General features: G+C 38.9%; 1 protein-coding gene across 4 annotated transcripts in view; it reads right to left on the minus strand.

Moving 5' to 3' along the window:
• Positions 1–19,062, minus strand: part of LOC124540582 (ankyrin-3-like) — a 146,525-nt gene that overhangs the window by 71,416 nt on the left and 56,047 nt on the right. For all 4 annotated transcript variants that reach the window (XR_006967148.1, XR_006967149.1, XM_047118269.1 and 1 more), the window contains exons 3-15: positions 13,013–13,115; positions 12,521–12,714; positions 11,585–11,740; positions 10,681–10,882; positions 10,263–10,387; positions 9,717–9,863; positions 9,144–9,273; positions 8,275–8,474; positions 5,971–6,124; positions 4,851–5,084; positions 3,674–3,772; positions 1,896–2,024; positions 1,019–1,217 (exon numbers count right to left, since the gene is read on the minus strand). Coding sequence is in view for 2 of the 4 variants with exons in the window: in XM_047118269.1 (XP_046974225.1) it covers positions 1,019–1,217; positions 1,896–2,024; positions 3,674–3,772; positions 4,851–5,084; positions 5,971–6,124; positions 8,275–8,474; positions 9,144–9,273; positions 9,717–9,863; positions 10,263–10,387; positions 10,681–10,882; positions 11,585–11,740; positions 12,521–12,714; positions 13,013–13,115 (2,072 nt within the window). In the remaining 2 variants the exon portion in view is untranslated. The remainder of the gene's footprint in view (positions 1–1,018; positions 1,218–1,895; positions 2,025–3,673; positions 3,773–4,850; positions 5,085–5,970; positions 6,125–8,274; positions 8,475–9,143; positions 9,274–9,716; positions 9,864–10,262; positions 10,388–10,680; positions 10,883–11,584; positions 11,741–12,520; positions 12,715–13,012; positions 13,116–19,062) is intronic.

Consider the following 19,062-nt stretch of genomic DNA (forward strand, 5'->3'; position numbering starts at 1 on the left):
ATCATTCCTAACAACAACTTAGTCTGCCCTGGGCAATGTTATGTCTTGTGCCTGCAGTTACACTGGTTCCCTCGCCCTTCAAAAACGAACTCAGCGATACGACTAAATGTTGCTATGGGGGGAGGAGTTACTCTCCTGTACGAGTGAGTGCGCCAGTGGATACGGCGTACCACACCCTGTACGAGTGTGCTACGTGGGGGCCCCAGAGGCACACCCTTGCGGCGACTATGGGCGGAGACCTTTCGCTGCCGAGCATCACCAACGCCATGCTCGGTAGCGAGATGTGCTGGTCAGAGATGCGCTCCTTCTGCGAAAGTGTCATGTCGCAGAAGGAAGGCGCGGAGCGGGAGCGGGTCGAGTGCCGCCGCTGACTCGCTCCGCAGAAGACGACCGGGGAGGAGGAAAAGGCGCCGCAGGGACTAGGGGGTCCCAGTGCCCCGGGAATCACGTCAGCATGCGTAAGCGATCCCGTGGCGTCCATCGAAAGACGGAGAGGTCAAAAAACTAGCCATGGTTTTTTAGTGGGTAAAACCGGCTCCCGGTTTTTTAGTGGGTAAAACCGGCGTACTCGGGCGCACTCGGCGTCAAGGGCACCCGGGAGTCCAACACACGCCCCAATTTCATCACGTGGGGGAAGCGTGTAATGCGTTTTTCCAGCGAGAAAAAGTGCTGCTGTGGGATATATAGGAGAAACTAAACGTACCCGTGCGCGGCGAGCGCGGACACGTCGGCGCCGGCGTCGAGCAGCGCGCGGTCCTACACCCCCCCCCCCTTCCATCACATGGGGGAAGCTTGTAATGCGTTTTTCCAGCGAGAAAAAAAAATGTGTCGCTGTGGGATATATAGGAGAAACTAATCGGCGTACCCGTGCGCGGCGCGCGCGGACACGTCGGCGCCGGCGTCGAGCAGCGCGCGGTCCCACACCCCCCCCCTTCCATCATATGGGGGAAGCGCGTAATGCGTTATTCCAGCGAGAAAAAAGAGTTGCTGTGGGATATATAGGAGAAACGAATCGTACCCGTGAGCGGCGCGCGCGGACACGTCGGCGCCGGCGTCGAGCAGCGCGCGCGCAGCGGCCACGTGCGCGTGGTGCGCGGCCGCGTGCAGCGGCGTGTAGCCGTCGCGCGTGCGCGCGCCGCAGCGCCCGCCCGCGCCCAGCAGCGCGCGCAGCACGCCCGTGCGCCCCTCCGCCGCCGCCAGGTGCACCGGCGTCAGCCCTAACCACACCAGTGTTAGTAGCCCAGACACATTCTTTGTGGTAGGGCTCTGTGCAAGCCCGTCTGGGTAGGTACCACCCACTCACCAGTTATTCTACCGCCAAACAACAGTACTCAGTATTGTTGTGTTCCGGTTTGAAGGGCGAGTGAGCCAGTGTAACTACAGGCACAAGGGACATGACATCTTAGTTCACAAGGTTGGTGGCACATTGACGATGTAAGGAATAGTTAATATTTCTTTCAGCGTCATTGTCTATGGGTGATGGTGACCACTTACCATCAGGTGGCCCATATGCTCGTCCGCCAACCTATTCCATAAAAACAAAAAAAAAAAAACATTATCCGCATCAAAATTACATATTCATCTTACACTTTCTGACATTACACAAACTCAAATAACTGTATTCAATATAAAAGCATTACAGTTTCTTATCGATGGTCAATTGAAACTACCACCGGTTTGGAAAAGAAAATACCCAGACCTGACACGATTATGACGAATGTCACATTCGGGGCTGGAAGTTTATTCTATTAAAATTTTCGTATTGATAATGGAATAGGGATTTGAAAAACATTTATCTTCGTCCAATTAGTGTTCTAGAATTCGAATTCACGAATTCTGCATCGATGCAAAGCTTTACTTTTGATCGTTACAGTTAATGAAACGAAAAAACTAACCATTATTGGCTGGGACGTTGACGTCAGCTCCTCGTTCGATGAGCATCTCGACACAGTCCTCGTGACCTTCCTGGGCCGCCATGTGCAGTGGTGTGAAACCAGCTTTAGATTTCACACCTGGGTCAGCATCTGTGTTAGAAACAATATTATGATATCAAAACGATCTATGACAATGAAATCAATTTTTTTTATCTTTAGATTTTTTTTAATAAACATATAAACTTATATATACTATACTATAACTAAACAAATAAACCTCATTTTATAAAACACCATAAAAAAATATAAATCATTAAGAGGTTGCTTAAAATATTATTGAGTGAAATCAAAGTGAATATCTCAAGCAGGAATACAACCAATCAAAATAATCGTCACCTGTAGGGATAGCAATAAACACAGTGTAAAAAAAAATATATATATATTTTATTAGGAACAAGTAAAAATTACATAGTAGGACAAATGTGACCATAATAACTGCATTAGTTATTAAACTGTGTCGCAGTTATTAGGCCCTCCGCGCAACAATACAATACGATGTTCCATACAAACAGTATGTATGTAGGGATAGCAATAAATCATCTTAGACGAGGAAACACTGCACCTCAGAGAGGATTAAGGACACAAAAATTGCCTTTAAACACGTAGCGAAGCAGTGTACTTCTCATCTTCTTATTAAGAGAAGATACTTTAACTAACAATTACTAAATAAATACAAATAAAATCCTGTGCAAACTACTACAGCCTATTGTTAATGTATAATAGGCTATTTGACTGGTTTTTAAAATCCATTTTATATAATTGAGTAGAGGTTAAGGGACCCAGTAAAAGTTGATTATTTTATTTCTAGTACATATTTGCCGAAAAATATCATATTAAAAATTCCATATTTAAATAACGCGCGAAAACGATACTTGGACAATATGGCGCTGCAATGGGGTCGGTGACGTCACTTTGCTGTATTTTAATCTGTGGTACATATAGTAGAAAAGCAAGGTTTACAAGAAAATGACTTCATCATAAGCCCGGCCAATCAGGAGCGTTTTGTGTCACGTTATAAACTTTTGAAAGAATGCATTTTTATTTATTGATTTTTGAATAAATTAAGTATTATTTTAAAGTTTCGTTAGTAAATAACAATTTTTAAACTCAAAATATACACTGATTACAATACAACAACAACCTAAATTCCCAGTGCTGGGCTAAAGGCCTCCTCTCCCCTTGAGGAGAAGGTTTGGAACATATTCCACCACGCTGTTTCAATGCGGGTTGGTGGAATACACATGTGGCAGAACTTCTACAAAATTTGTCACATGCAGGTATCCTCACGATGTTTTCCTTCACCGCCTAGCACGAGATGAATAATAAAGACAAATTAAGCACATGAATCAGCGCTGCTTGCCTGGGTTTGAACCAGTGGCGTAGCTAGATGAGCAAGGGCCCCGGTGCACAGAAAAAGAATCGGGCCCCCACCCCCTCTTTTCCATCTCTCTTTAACAAATAATTACCCTTTAAAAGTATAAATACCAAATAAGAAATCTTGTGCACAGGTTCGTGATTTTCTAGCTTCAGAAGTTTAAGGTTTGGTTTAGAGGGCCCTCTGAACTCCGGGGCCCTGGTGCACTGCACCACCTGGCCCTACGATAGCTACGCCACTGGTTTGAACCCGCAATCATCGCTTAAGATGCACGCGTTCTAACCACTTGGGCCATCTCGACTTCACTGATTACAATAATTCACGATTTGTCAAATAGCCTATTTGTCATGTATACTCAACGTACCGTGTTCCAGGAGCGCGAAGGCGATGTCCGGATGGTTGTGCCGGCACGCGATGTGCAGCGCCGAGTGGCCATTCTTGGCGAGCGAGTGCGGCGACGCCCCTGTGTAACGCATCTAGCTTACAGAACGTGTGGCCGACAGTGTAGCGTGTAGTGACATGATTCAACTAGTTGTACTCATCTTTACTACAATTTATACAGGGTGGAATAAAATAAGAGGCAATTACTACGTATAGTACGACACAACTTAGATGTCGCATCGGCAAAATTCGTAAAACCGATCACATCCGAATTGAGTACGCTATCCCAAATTATCAATATTTATTTCTCATGCAAATATGATCTTTTCACAAACGTAATAACTTGTAATATGGTATGACCTAATATATTTGTCAATTTGACGCGTCGAATTATATGCGCTTGCTTTCTCTAACGCGTGAATCTATAGCGACGAATAGCGTCGAATGGCGCGTTAGGGAGCTATTTTTATTGGTTGTGTAAATCGGCAGTAATCGGTTTTATTTTCATTCCATTGCATTTTCCGATGCTACATCTAATTTGTGTCGTACTATATATTGATGTTTGAAAGGATTGTTTATATAATTACATTAATAGTTACACAAAAAGGGCAATTATTGACAAAAACTTCATAATTCAACATACGAATGTTGATTAGTTTAATATTGCTGTCTTCTTCTTTCGAATGTAAAGTCGATGACGATAGAAAGAGAGAAATGTTCATCTAAACTAAGCGACGTTTACAAGTAACACTGTTAGAAATCATTTAGCCGTATATATAACTAAAATGTGAGATCTTTGAATTAAATTAAGAATATATTTTCTGTTATAATTAAAGAAACGGATATAAATTTTACGCTATAGAATAAATTTTTACTCAATAATCGCGCAAATAATTTTATAAATCCCAATATGTTTAACCATTTTGCCTCCGTAATTAAACTTTAAAATTTTAAAGCACTCTTTAATGCAATATACGCATAGTCAAAAAATATTTTACGTTACGACAACGCTCATCGACATCGATACTAGTCCTTATCGTCAGACGTCCTTAAAAAAAAATTGTCAAATATATCACCCAGAGACTAGCAACTAATTTTCTATAGACAATAACTAGATATTTACATTAATTTCAAACTATTATAGATACAAGACTATATACCTTTATCCAGTAGCAGCAGTGCGATGTCAGGGTGTCCGTAGTAGGTGGCCATGTGTAGCGGCGTGATGTGGCTCTTCCCGGGAGCGTCGGGCTGCGCCCCACGAGCGAGTAGCAGGCGGGCCACTCCTATGTCTCCGTACTTGGCAGCCAAGTGGAGCGGAGTGAAACCTTTCCTGGTCTCCGCTTCGATTGGAGCGTTATGGTCTAGCAGGATGGAAGCGACTTCCTCTTTGCCTGTTTTGAAATACGTAATGATAAGTCAATTGAGTTAACACATTTAAATTTTATATAAAGCACTCCTTTTGAATCTAGTTTTTGACACAAATTACACTTAAATCCGTCGAAGCTATCGAGCGTTCCGAATGCAGATTATTAGCAGTACAATATAGCCTGTAGGATTTTAGTTCACTAGTGTTAGCATATTTATTTTAATATGATCATATTTTATTGTTTTAATGTATTAAAGTATTATCAGCATAAATAATTCGATTTAAATAGTTGTTACAATTTGCGTTGATTGTCAACATCCGGTTTTGACTAAACTAAATTGTTTTTAAAATGGATCGAAACCGGATGTTGCTACAGTCGGAGGAAGGGCGTGTAAACATTAAATACTAGGAGTAAGCCTGGAAATGGTCATTCCTACTTTAATCGTCAAATTGGAAGGATCGTGAACCACTTCAGGAGAGATAAAGTATTGATTGTGAGGAGAGTTTTTGTATTATTCCAACACTAGAGACCGACCCGTAGCATTTTGTTATATGCTTAAAATTCAAGGGAGTAATATCTCAAAGTAAACAATTAAGAACATCATTATGCTCGAGGATAATTAACAGCTAATTGATATGTGTGAATCGTATTGGTATGATTTCGGTAAGTGGGAGCGGGACCGAAATTGATATGTGTGAGTCGTATCGATTGTGAGGAGAGTTTTTGTATTATTCCAACACTAGAGACCGACCCGTAGCATTGTATTACATGCTTAAAATTCAAGGGAGTACTGTCTCAAAGTAAACAATTAAGAATTCATTATGCTCGAGGATAATTAACAGCTAGTTGATATGTGTGAATCATATCGGCATGGTTTCGGTAAGCAGGTGATAAGGTAAGCGGCACCGACCCTCCTTGGCGGCGATGTGCAGCGGCGTGTACCGGTCCTTTGTGGCGGCGGCCACGCTGGCGCCGTGCTGCAGCAGCAGCGCCGCGACGTCGCCGTGGCCGAGCCGCGCCGACACGTGCAGCGCAGTCTGATCCTCGCGCGCGCGCGCCTCCACCTGCAAACTACTCGCTTAGACACGTGCACTCACACGTTAGTGTGTGTGAGTGCTTTCTAATTTTAAAACTAACGTGCGTACTCACACGTTAGTGTGTGTGAGTGCTTTCTTATTTTAAAACTAACGTGCGTACTCACACGTTAGTGTGTGTGAGTGCTTTCTTATTTTAAAACTAACATGCGTTTATGCCACGTGCGTACTCACACGTTAGTGTGTGTGAGTGCTTTCTTATTTTAAAACTAACATGCGTTTATTCCACGTGCGTACTCACACGTTAGTGTGTGTGAGTGCTTTCTTATTTTAATACTAACATGCGTTTATGCCACGTGCGTACTCACACGTTAGTGTGTGTGAGTGCTTTCTTATTTTAAAACTAACGTGCGTACTCACACGTTAGTGTGTGTGAGTGCTTTCTTATTTTAAAACTAACATGCGTTTATTCCACGTGCGTACTCACACGTTAGTGTGTGTGAGTGCTTTCTTATTTTAAAACTAACATGCGTTTATGCCACGTGCGTACTCACACGTTAGTGTGTGTGAGTGCTTTCTAATTTTAAAACTAACGTGCGTACTCACACGTTAGTGTGTGTGAGTGCTTTCTTATTTTAAAACTAACGTGCGTACTCACACGTTAGTGTGTGTGAGTGCTTTCTTATTTTAAAACTAACATGCGTTTATGCCACGTGCGTACTCACACGTTAGTGTGTGTGAGTGCTTTCTTATTTTAAAACTAACATGCGTTTATTCCACGTGCGTACTCACACGTTAGTGTGTGTGAGTGCTTTCTTATTTTAAAACTAACATGCGTTTATGCCACGTGCGTACTCACACGTTAGTGTGTGTGAGTGCTTTCTTATTTTAAAACTAACGTGCGTACTCACACGTTAGTGTGTGTGAGTGCTTTCTTATTTTAAAACTAACATGCGTTTATTCCACGTGCGTACTCACACGTTAGTGTGTGTGAGTGCTTTCTTATTTTAAAACTAACATGCGTTTATGCCACGTGCGTACTCACACGTTAGTGTGTGTGAGTGCTTTCTTATTTTAAAACTAACGTGCGTACTCACACGTTAGTGTGTGTGAGTGCTTTCTTATTTTAAAACTAACATGCGTTTATTCCACGTGCGTACTCACACGTTAGTGTGTGTGAGTGCTTTCTTATTTTAAAACTAACGTGCGTACTCACACGTTAGTGTGTGTGAGTGCTTTCTTATTTTAAAACTAACATGCGTTTATGCCACGTGCGTACTCACACGTTAGTGTGTGTGAGTGCTTTCTTATTTTAAAACTAACGTGCGTACTCACACGTTAGTGTGTGTGAGTGCTTTCTTATTTTAAAACTAACGTGCGTACTCACACGTTAGTGTGTGTGAGTGCTTTCTTATTTTAAAACTAACATGCGTTTATGCCACGTGCGTACTCACACGTTAGTGTGTGTGAGTGCTTGCTTATTTTAAAACTGACATGCGTTTATGACACGTGCGTACTCACACGTTAGTGTGTGTGAGTGCTTTCTTATTTTAAAACTGACATGCGTTTATGACACGTGCGTACTCACACGTTAGTGTGTGTGAGTGCTTTCTTATTTTAAAACTGACATAGGAAGCTGTGATGGCCTAGTGGTTAGAACGCGTGCAACTTAACCGATGATCGCGGGTTTAAATCCAGGCAAGCATCAATATATATATGTGCTTAATTTGTGTAAACATCGTGAGTAAACCTGCATGTGTCTAATTTCATCGAAATTCTCCCACATGTGCATTCCACCAACCCGCATTGGAACAGCGTGGTGGAATATGTTCCAAACCCTCTCCTTCATGAAAGAGGAGGCCTTAACCCAGCAGTGGGAAATTTACAGGCTGTCAATTCACTCACATGTGTGTATATATGATATCAGGTATTATTCTTTATGTATGAAAACGAAGCTGAACACACGACAAGATTCAATATTTAATTTAACGAAAATAAAAATTGTTATCATTACTCTAATGGCTACAGACTACTTATCAGTAGCATATTAAATGACATCAATTCAAGTACTCTTTGAAACTATGGCTTTATCACGTTGTAATTAATGTCAGCGGCGTTAGCGGTATAACTGATTTGAATTTACGAGACGGAAAAGTTGAAAATTTAAAAATAGAACTAGCCTTTGCGTTGTTGCGCAGTAACACGCGCACGAGGTCGGTCTGGTGCGCGCGCGCAGCCAGGTGCAGAGGCGTCTCGCCGCGCGCAGTGGCGGCGTCCGCGTCCGCGCCCGCGCCCACCAGCACCAGCGCGATGTTCATGCAGCCCATGAAAGACGCCACGTGGAGCGGCGTCAGCCCGGACTCCGTCGTCGCCGATTTGCCTGCGAACGCGCAAAACGTTTGCACGTTTAAGTGACAGTTATTAGACCGTCTAGGTGAAGTTCGATTTTCGTTACGAAATTTTTACAAGTATTTCGTTTAAGTTAGTTTAAATAAGTTCTTTCGTAACGGTCTTTTCTTTCAACATTGTACTGCAGAGAAAATTTATGAATACAAATTGAGCACACGAAAGTCTTAGTTCTACACGATCAATACATTGTCCCCTAAGTCGTCGTAATTTTTGTAATACGTACAATTCAATCGAATAGTTTTTTTAGGAATTCCTGAAAAATTAACTGTGAATTAACTTAATGTTGTCTTAAATTTTTTGTGATTATTACACATTTAAATAAAACTAGTTAATAATAAATAAATAAATAATAAATATGAGACAACATCACATACATTACTCTGATCCCAATGTAAGTAGCTGAAGCACTTGTGTTATGGAAATCAGAAGTAACGACGGTACCACAAACACCCAGACCCAAGACAACATAGAAAACTAATGATAATCTACATCGACTCGGCCGGGAATCGAACCCGGGACCTCAGAGTGGCGTACCCATGAAAACCGGTGTACACACCACTCGACCACGGAGGTCGTAAGAAGTTATTATGGATGTCCAAAATAATTAAGATACGCGATTAAAATCCGTGAATTAACTTACTTGCACCATATTTTAGTAGTAATTCGACCACTTTGAGCCTATTCTTTTTACAAGCGATGTGTAAGGGCGTGAAACCGTTGAGAGCTCGTGCGTTCGCGTCCGCATTTCTGTCCAGGAGAAGTTTCGCTACCTGCAAATAATAAATAATATGACAATGAACCAAAGAATAAACTATAGGAAGATTCTCAAGAAAATAAAATCTTATTAACATTATAGTCGAGATAGCCCAGTGGTTAGAACGCGTGCATCATAACCGATGATTGCGGGTTCAAACCCAGGCAAGCACCGCTGATTCATGTGCTTAATTTGTCTTTATAATTCATCTCGTGCTCAGCGGTGAAGGAAAACATCGTGAGGAAACCTGCATGTGACAAATTTCATAGAAATTCTGCCACATGTGTACACCAACCCGCATTGGAACAGCGTGGTGGAATATGTTCCAAACCTTCTCCTCAAAGGGAGAGGAGGCCTTTAGCACAGCAGTGGGAATTTACAGGCTGTTGTTGTTGTTGTTGTAACACTATAGACTCGTCTCGAAATAAAAGTTTTATTCATATTATTATAAGTGTTTACCTTAACGTGTCCACAATGTGCAGCTACGTGTAGCGCGGTCAGATAGTCTACTGTGACGTCATCGATGGGAGCGCCCTCCGATAGAAGCACCTTGGCCGTCTCCACGTGTTCGCCTTGCACGGACATGTGGAGAGGGGTAAGACCGTTCTGAAAAAACATACATAATTTAAAGCTTAATTTTTTTTAAATATAGAATTTTCTAACATGAAATAAAAAACATCTTTTTATAAGGCCCAACAAACACAAATGTTACTAGATAGTATCAAATAAAACTACACTCAACCATTTTTAATGTGTACTGACCACGCTATTTTGACCATGAGTTCCAGTCTTAACGGAAACTGAGCAGAAGGTACTAAGTTTAATGCGCAAAATATGTCCGATCTACCATTCCAATAGATCGGATATCCGAAACGGATGCATACTTTCCTACCCCGTGAAGTAAGAAAACGAAAGTACACCAAATTTTTACGGACTACAACTGCAAATTTTGTTTCTTTAAATTCTAATGTTGGAATAACCGTCGAGTACATCTAGAAGACAAACCTTGGTCTTGCTGGTGATAGGAGCGCCATGTTGCAGTAGACGAGAGACCACATTACTGTGACCCGAACGCGCCGCACAGTGTAATGGCGTTAGACCATCACGGGTCATCGCTGCTATATTTGCACCTACGGAATAAAATATACATCAAGTTAACATTGTAATTAACATGCATGGAACACCAACCCACTACAGTTTATAATATTAAAATACATACTAAAGCTAGGCTTTGTTAAAACTATTCAGCATTGTTTATATAACTGTAAGGATACAGTTACCACAATCAAAAAATATTTGATTCCGATTGGATTAATGGTTTGAGATGACGTCACAAACAGTACTAGTATAGGCGATTTAGTGACTGCTACAAAAAAAAAATAATGGGGTAAATATATGTGTGAAGCTTTCTTGTTACACTAACCATTTTCCACGAGCAGATCAACCATAGCCAACTGCCCCCACTTGCTAGCCACATGAAGGGGAGTTATATTGTGTTTCGCGGCTCTGCCTGGGTCCGCACCGGACGATAGCAAACATTTGGCCACTCCCACATTACCATAGTGCGCTGCAATGTGGAGGGGAGTGAAACCTGATTTGGAACAAGCGTCAGGATTGTGTTCGTTCTGAAAAACATTAAATTATTAAATAATATTATTAGTATTTATTTTCTTAATGAATATTATTACTATTAAATGTTCCAATAACTTAAGTCAACGATGATGGCAAACGCTATTTTTAGGTATAATGGGCAGTCCTCGATAAATAACCAAAGTGAAATCGCAACATTTAATAATAATAACACACTTACGGTTCAATCATTTAAGTTAAAAATGACATTTTTTATAAAATATGAAGGGGCGGGCACATGCGCCTCCTAACAGTAAGTAGTCACAACTCCCATATATATTGGCACCATAAGAAACTTTAACCATAGGTAGCATCTCCAAAGCGCCTCTAACCGTGGAAACTAAGATATTATGTCCCTTGTACGAGTACATGTACTATATATATATAATCGCAAACTCACCCTTCAAAATGGAACACAACAATAATAAGTATTGCTGCTTGACGGCAGAATATCTGATGAGTGGCTAGTACCTACCCAGACGGACTAACACAAAGCCCTATCACCCATTCAATATATTTTTTTTTTCACTACAAAATACAAGTCAAACAAAACATTCCAAAGCATTGTTATATAACATACTGGACTAATGGGTAGATGTTGTGGACATTTTCAATCGAATAGAGCAATTAAAATTATGGAACCTTCCGGAATAAATGGGACAGACGCGAAACAGGGCTTGGTTTTTCGATATACTTACTTCGAGTAACAGCGTCGCAGCTTTGACGTCGTTCTTTTTCGCGGCAATGTGTAGCGCCGGCAGCCGCACCTTACCCCTCGTATCCGATTCGAGTAATTCCGCTACGACTCTGTCGTGGCCTTGCTGCATTGCAACCGCTAGAGGTGTGAAACCATCCTAGAAATATATTAAATTACAGTTAAATTTAATTAATTAGGGTCTTGAACGTGAACATTTATATAGAGGAAAGGGACGAGCGATGAAACGATGGATGGATTGTGTAAAAGATGATATGGCTGGAAAAATGTTCCTTGAGAGATGACGTCAGATAGAGAACATGCTGCGCTGACCCCAAGTAAATTTGGGTAAGGATAGGAGGATGATGATGAGTTAAATTTACAATTCGAAAGTTCTAGAATAAATTGTGACCCCAAGTTTAATGAACTTTGAAATACCTCAAATTATTTTATTAATAGTTTCCACCTGCGTGTTAAAGGGGAAGGGGCGGTTGTTAAGTACCCTATGACCTTTTCTGTACCTTTGACAACATTGATACAAAATTTCATTACGATCGGTTGAACAGTTAAGATATACATTTATTTTTGCTTTTACATATTTGTCAGTATTGTTGAGTCGGGATGGCCCAGAGGTTAGAACGCGTGCATCTTAACCGATGATCGCGGGTTCAAACGCAGGCAAGCACCGCTGATTAATGTGCTTTATTTGTCTTTATAATTCATCTCGCGCTCAGCGGTGAAGGGAAACATCGTGGGGAAACCTGCATGTGAAAAAATTCATAGAAATTCTGCCACATGTGTATTCTACCAACCCGCATTGGAACAGCGTGGTGGAATATGTTCCAAACCTTCTCCTCAAAAAGGAGAGGAGACCTTTAGCCCAGCAGTGGGAATTTACAGGCTGTTGTTGTTGCAGGATTGTTACGACGTCCAAGCTTACCTCTGTTGCTAGAGTTTGATTGGCACCAGCTGCAAGCAGCATTTTGACACAGCCCGCATGATTTTCCTGTGCTGCCATGTACAGGGGTGTGAACCCTGCGGCTGATTGTGCATCTGCCTTTGCGCCTGCGCCGAGGAGCGCACGCGCTACTGCTTCTTGTCCAGCAAGACATGCTATATGTAGGGCTGTGTTGCCTAAAAAAGACATGTTAGAATTAAAAGTTTAATCATCAAAAATTTTATAAATGTTGACTTGTACCATATAGATTATTAGTAAATCCAAAACATAACATTGCGAACATCTCTATTTAGTATAAAATATAGTTGCTTTTCGCCGTTTATAATCAATCAATTATTTATCAGTCTAAATGTTGAATATCAATTCTTATTGTGCCCGTTGGAATCCGGGTCGGGTAATTATAATAAAACATTATATTTTGTCAAAATGTAAATTTTCCGAAACAGTGGTCTACAGATCAATTAATAAAATTACCTTTTTTGGTGGCTGCGTCGACTGTGGCTCCACGTTTTATTAATTCTTCGACTACTGCAATGTGTCCATCCTTAGCGGCTAAGTGTAATGCGTTCAATCCATTCTGTAAACAACGAATGAACTATATGAGAACAGAACTAAACACCTATTAATTAACATCAATATGATATAAAATCGAATATCATCATTACATACTATAAAATAAAGTCACTTTCCGCTGTCTGTCCCTATGTAGGCTTAGATATTTGAAATTACCAAAACGGATTTTGATGCGGTTTTTTTTATAGATAGATTTATTCGAGATGAAGGTTTTGTATATAATACATGGACAATATAGTAAAGAAACGCTGATAATTTTAGAAGTTTCTAATGTAATGACGTATATAACCACCTCGGAATCCATGTCCATTGTTCAAAATGAGCAAGAATAGAACCAATCTTGGGAAAAATTCACCATTAGCCCGAATGACACGCTCATATAACGCAATACCGATATGGGTAAATATCGATATGGGTTTCGACACTTAGCACTTTCAAAAAGAAATGTTATGCCTTTTATGCAAATTGTTAGTCAAAGTAAATTTGTTTCTATAATTTGTTCCTGAACTTATTTTCATTTTGTTTAGTTTACATTTTGTTTAGTTTAAATTTGTTAAATAGTTTTCGATAAATTATTTTATTTCATTGTTTTGTAATTATTACTTTTAGTTTGTTTTTCTTTCGCTAGTTCTATATAAGGTAAAAACAAACAAAGCAGTCGGCACCGACATTGCATAAAGATTTTTGGTTATATTTACGCCTGTGGTATATACAACGGGACTAATGACACCACACTGTGAGGAGAAGTTTTGGACCATACTCCACCACTCCACCTCCAACAAGTGCATGTAAACATGTGACAGATTTGCCTCCGATATACCGGTTTTCCATCACCGGTAAACATGATGAATTATATACGCAATCGTTTTATAATACAAGCAAATCAAGTTAAGAAGTTTATAATGAGTTTCAACTCGAACTAATAATACGATAAGAATGACACACAACGTGTTATATTAATAGCAGAACCACACGCAAGTCATGGTATCTGTAAAAATGTAATCTATCCTAGTAACGAATGATCGTCGGAGCGAAACGTTTAGTTCCTTTGAAGGTCGCCCACATTTGTCGCAGCTATATCCTAATGACATTTTATATGGTAGAGTTTTGTATGCTAAAAAAAATCTTGGAACTGATGAAAATTATAATAACATTAGATGTACCACAATTTTAAGCCAAGTAACATATAAACTTCACTTGGTGGTAGAGCTTTGTGCAAGCCCGTCTGGGTAGGTACCACCCACTCATCGGTTATTCTACCGCCAAATAACAGTACTCAGTATTGTTATGTTCCGGTTTGAGGGGTGAGTGAGCCGGTGTAACTACAGGCACAAGGGACATAACATCTTAGTTCCCAATGTTGGTGGCACATTGACGATGTAAGGAATAGTTAATATTTCTTACAGCGTCATTGTCTATGGGTGATGGTGACCACTAACCATCAGGTGGCCCATATGCTCGTCCGCCAACCATAAAAAAAAAGTCGATGTCTAACGATGATGGGGTGCCTTTCTTATACCGACATCGCGCAGACCTCACCTCTTCGCTTTTGTTTGGTGAACGTAACTCATTTAATTTTGATACTAGTAGTCGCTCGCATCTTAGTGTATTGGTTGTCATGTGTTAAGCAAAAAGTAGTAGTAGTATGTCCTTTCTTAGAGTTCAAGTTTGCTTCCTACTAAATATCACAAAATTCGGTACACCGGTTTGGTCGTGAAAAAGCGACAGACAAACAGAGTTGCTTTCGCATTTATAATATTAATAAAGATTTCGTTCGTTATTTAGTCTTACTCTTGTTGTGTGTAACTGAATGTATCGAATGGCGTAATGTGTACTTGCTCGTAAATAGTTTTTTTGTAATAATAATTAAGAGAGGCTGTGGCCAGTTGGTTTTTTTGTTAAGTTACTTCTGGTTGCTAAAAATATAGATGTGATGTAGAGTATTAAGTTCAACCAGAATAATTAAAAAGCTATACGATTGTTCAGTGGATAGAATACGTGAATTTGTAGCGATGATTGAGGGTTCAAGCCAAGGTATGCCTCACTGAATTGTAATGTACTTCATTTTTGTGTGTAAATTATGCATTAATTTTTCTTTAAAGAAACAAAACTACACATATGTTGTGCGTCCCTTTTACAAATCTTGTTATTATATTGATCGAGTTGAATAGGTTCAATTTACAATTTAAATTGCCTTCTGTGGTTTATTTGTGAAAATTTTTCTTTTGTTTGGCTGTCTTGAACGGATGTAATTTAACTTAGCTTCTATAGTTTAAATTTATTAAAATGACAAATAAAAAAATGGAACGCTCTGACAACCATTGCGCCATTAAGAGCGGAGAAAAATTTCTTCTTAAAGTCTTATAGGTAATCGACCTATTTTTTCTTAAGCCTAATTATTATATGTAAAATTAAAAATGTCCAATGGTGAAAGAGTAATAGTGGAATTCTGTGAGAACTTCGTGTCTAAAATCTGGAATGTTGACACTTTGCATACGCTGTAATGTCACATACCACTATCTAATAATTATTTAAAAACTATTTTGATACAAATAACTAATATACCTGCTATGCTCTGAAAAATAGCATTGGCGACAATGGGCCCCAAATTAAATGAGATTTTCTGAAATTTCAAATGATCAAATATTGTATGTACCTTTTAAATGTAGAACACGAATATTAACCTAAAAATAAAGGAATAAAATTATATAATACACTCACTGACATACGTAAAAGCCACATCAGGGTCATACATCGAAATCTTCAGAAGAAAAGTTGATTTTATTACTCAATATGAAAGCCTATAAATTCAATATTCTCCACCGCTTTCCGGTGAGCACAATACGCATTGTAATCCCATGTGCGATTTTGATTCGTTTATACTATAACCGTGACATACTTGTGTGTATGCAAAATGATACGATCTCCATGACACTGAATACCCACGGAAGTATATTATTATCGAATGAACCTAGTTACGTAAGCAAATTATGTGCACCGACCGAGTATTAGTAAAACTAAACGAATAAAAAAAACGAGACTAGGCATTTTTATGTCTATTTTACTACAGGCACTGTAAATAAATTAATTAGTTATAACAATTATAAATTATGTGATAAAACACAACAACAACAACAACAACAACAACAACAACAGCCTGTAAATTCCCACTGCTGGGCTAAAGGCCTCCTCTTCCTCCTCCTCCTCCCGATATTTTCCTTCTGAGCACGAGATGAATTATACAGACAAATTAAGCACATGAATCAGCGGTGCTTGCCTGGGTTTGAACCCGCAATCATCGGTTAAGATGCACGCGTTCTAACCACTGGGCCATCTCGACTCTGTAACCACTGGGCCATCTCGACTCGATAAAACACGACAGCCGAGAACGATGATTACGGGTTCAAACCCAGACAAGCACTGAATTTTCATGCGCTTAATTTGTGTTTTTAATACATATCGTGCTCGGTGGTAAAAGAAAACGCCGCGGGGAAGCATGCGTGTGTTTGATCTCAACGACATTCTGCCACATGTATATCTTCCATTATATTTGAAAAAGTTCCAAACCTTATCAGAGGGATATATTTACACGTTGTCATTTATAACAACGTCACAGCAGGTTTCGGCACTCATCAAAAATCGTTTTAAGCGATTAATAAAATGAATGAAGGATTCTATCGATAAAATGCGAGCAACTCAGAACATTTCAGAATTAATTTACGACATTAAGAATAATTAATCAATTAATATCATGATAATGAGCAATTGTATGTACATTTCCTATCTTTATATTACTACTATTGTATTGTGTTATAATATTTACACCGCGCCGTGATAAAGTTGAGCCCTAGTTGTTAGCCGAAATATATGTTTCTGTTTTTACTATAAATCTGATCGTTAGCTCAACACACATACGTGAACTAATGATATAGTAGTCATAGTTGTTATTTTTACCAATTAGAAGCGTTGCTACGCAATTATTCAGCGACGTGTAACAAAATTTGCTGAAACAAACGGCACTTATTGATTTTGAACGTATCGTACATTAAAAACGAGCATATCCTATTTCGAAATGCTCGCCAGTATAAACCTATTCTGTAAGGAATAACTCGAAAGTCACCTTATAAACTGAAGTGAGTTTCGAGTTAAACGTGAAAAGTTAGATTGTGGTATGCGACATTATACCGTGAATAAAGTGTCAACATTCCAAATGAACGAAGTTCTCAAAACTCCACTATTACTCTTTCACCATTGCACGTTTTTAGTTTTCATTTCTCATTTTTAAAATAATTTAATTCGATTTTTTTCTATTAAGCTGAGCTGAATAAAGAATTCCCTTTGTTACTGTAAGAGGAGTATTAATGATGTACAGCTATAAACTACACTTTCGTTATATAATATATTAAATTATTCATTTAATTGTAATTTTTAGGTAAACTCACGACTATGACCATAACGAGTCTATTACAAAAAATAAGAATAAATAACTAGTAAAAAGTTTTATGAAAAAGATACCTAACACATCATATACTTAGTAAAAGATATATATAACGCTTGGTTGTAAGCATAGATCCTCATTCCCCAGTTTCACAGACAAGTATGACAGGAAACGAACATGTGGATCATCAGTCTGTTAGCACGTAATTGTCATCCTTTTCCTTCTGAGACAGTAGTTAACCGGGCCAATCAAAGGAGTATAAATACACACATTGATATGAATCAATGCTGAATTATGTATTTTACACGTTACTATATAACGTCTATGTATGTGTGGGTGATAAGTTGAAAATTAATTTGCACCAGTAACTAACATATTTTTAAAAATGTTCACACACTTTCGAGATTTGGAACACATTTAATACTACAATTTATATAGTCCATTAATGTAATTACATTAATAACTATGTAAAATTAAAGTCAAAAACGCAATTTTTCAGGTATACTTAAATTGTTTTCATTAAATTCTTTGTGTAATATTATATGGTCCTTTTCATATTATTTGTAGAATACTATAGCTTAGTATTTGGTTTTCAGATATACTGACTATTTTTTATATACTTGTTAATTAAATAGCCTGAGTCTCATTTTAAGGTTTGGTGTGGTGTGAAACTAAGCTGATCCAGTATAGATTATTCCTGTTGGACGATAGCATACAGCTATTGCAATATTCGAAATTGGTACATGCCGATATCTACATCACTCCGACCATGTTTTCGTTCTCCGCTGAGCACGGTATGAATTGGACCGTGTTGAGCTGAAATGTTTTAATCCGCAGACACAAAATTGAATCAAGATTCTGAAGAAGATAAGCAGAATACTATACAATGTTACATTGCATAGTATTCTGCTTATCATTTTGAAAGCATTTCTAGACATATTTTTTCACAAACGAAATAAAAATATTCGTTTTGCAAATAAAGTAAAATAATTTTTGATCATGCTAGAGAATTAAATGTAAAACTATTTAAGTTTTGAAAATAGATTCTACAGAGACGAACCCGCACAAAACTCAGTATTTACTCCATTCCACAATTCACAATTTAATTTATTTAATAATATTATTTTTTGTAAATTTCAAAATGTTTTTTTGGTGCCTGCGGTTTGTGATATTTCTGATCACGATCAACACGATCAAAAAAAAAATTAAACAAACAAAAAACACAAGCAGTACTTACTAGATCTGATCCGCGATCTTCGCTTAAGATCCACGTGTTCGATCCGCTTTGCCACTTCGGCTCTTAAACTAAATTACATGCATTTATCATAAAATACTCCAAAGAATAATTCATGCACAAGTCGTGACGTTTTAGCGAAACCGTCGTGATCATGACTCGCTTTCTTAGTAGTAGTTTTAGCAATTTATTATCACCCATTTATATTTAAATACTCGGTGTCGCCCGCGGCTTCGCTCGTGTTTTAGGGGATCGTTTGTCACGTGTTAGGCAACAAAA

The sequence above is a fragment of the Vanessa cardui genome, chromosome 25, assembly GCF_905220365.1.
Source record: "Vanessa cardui chromosome 25, ilVanCard2.1, whole genome shotgun sequence".
Taxonomy (NCBI): Eukaryota; Metazoa; Arthropoda; class Insecta; order Lepidoptera; family Nymphalidae; genus Vanessa; species Vanessa cardui.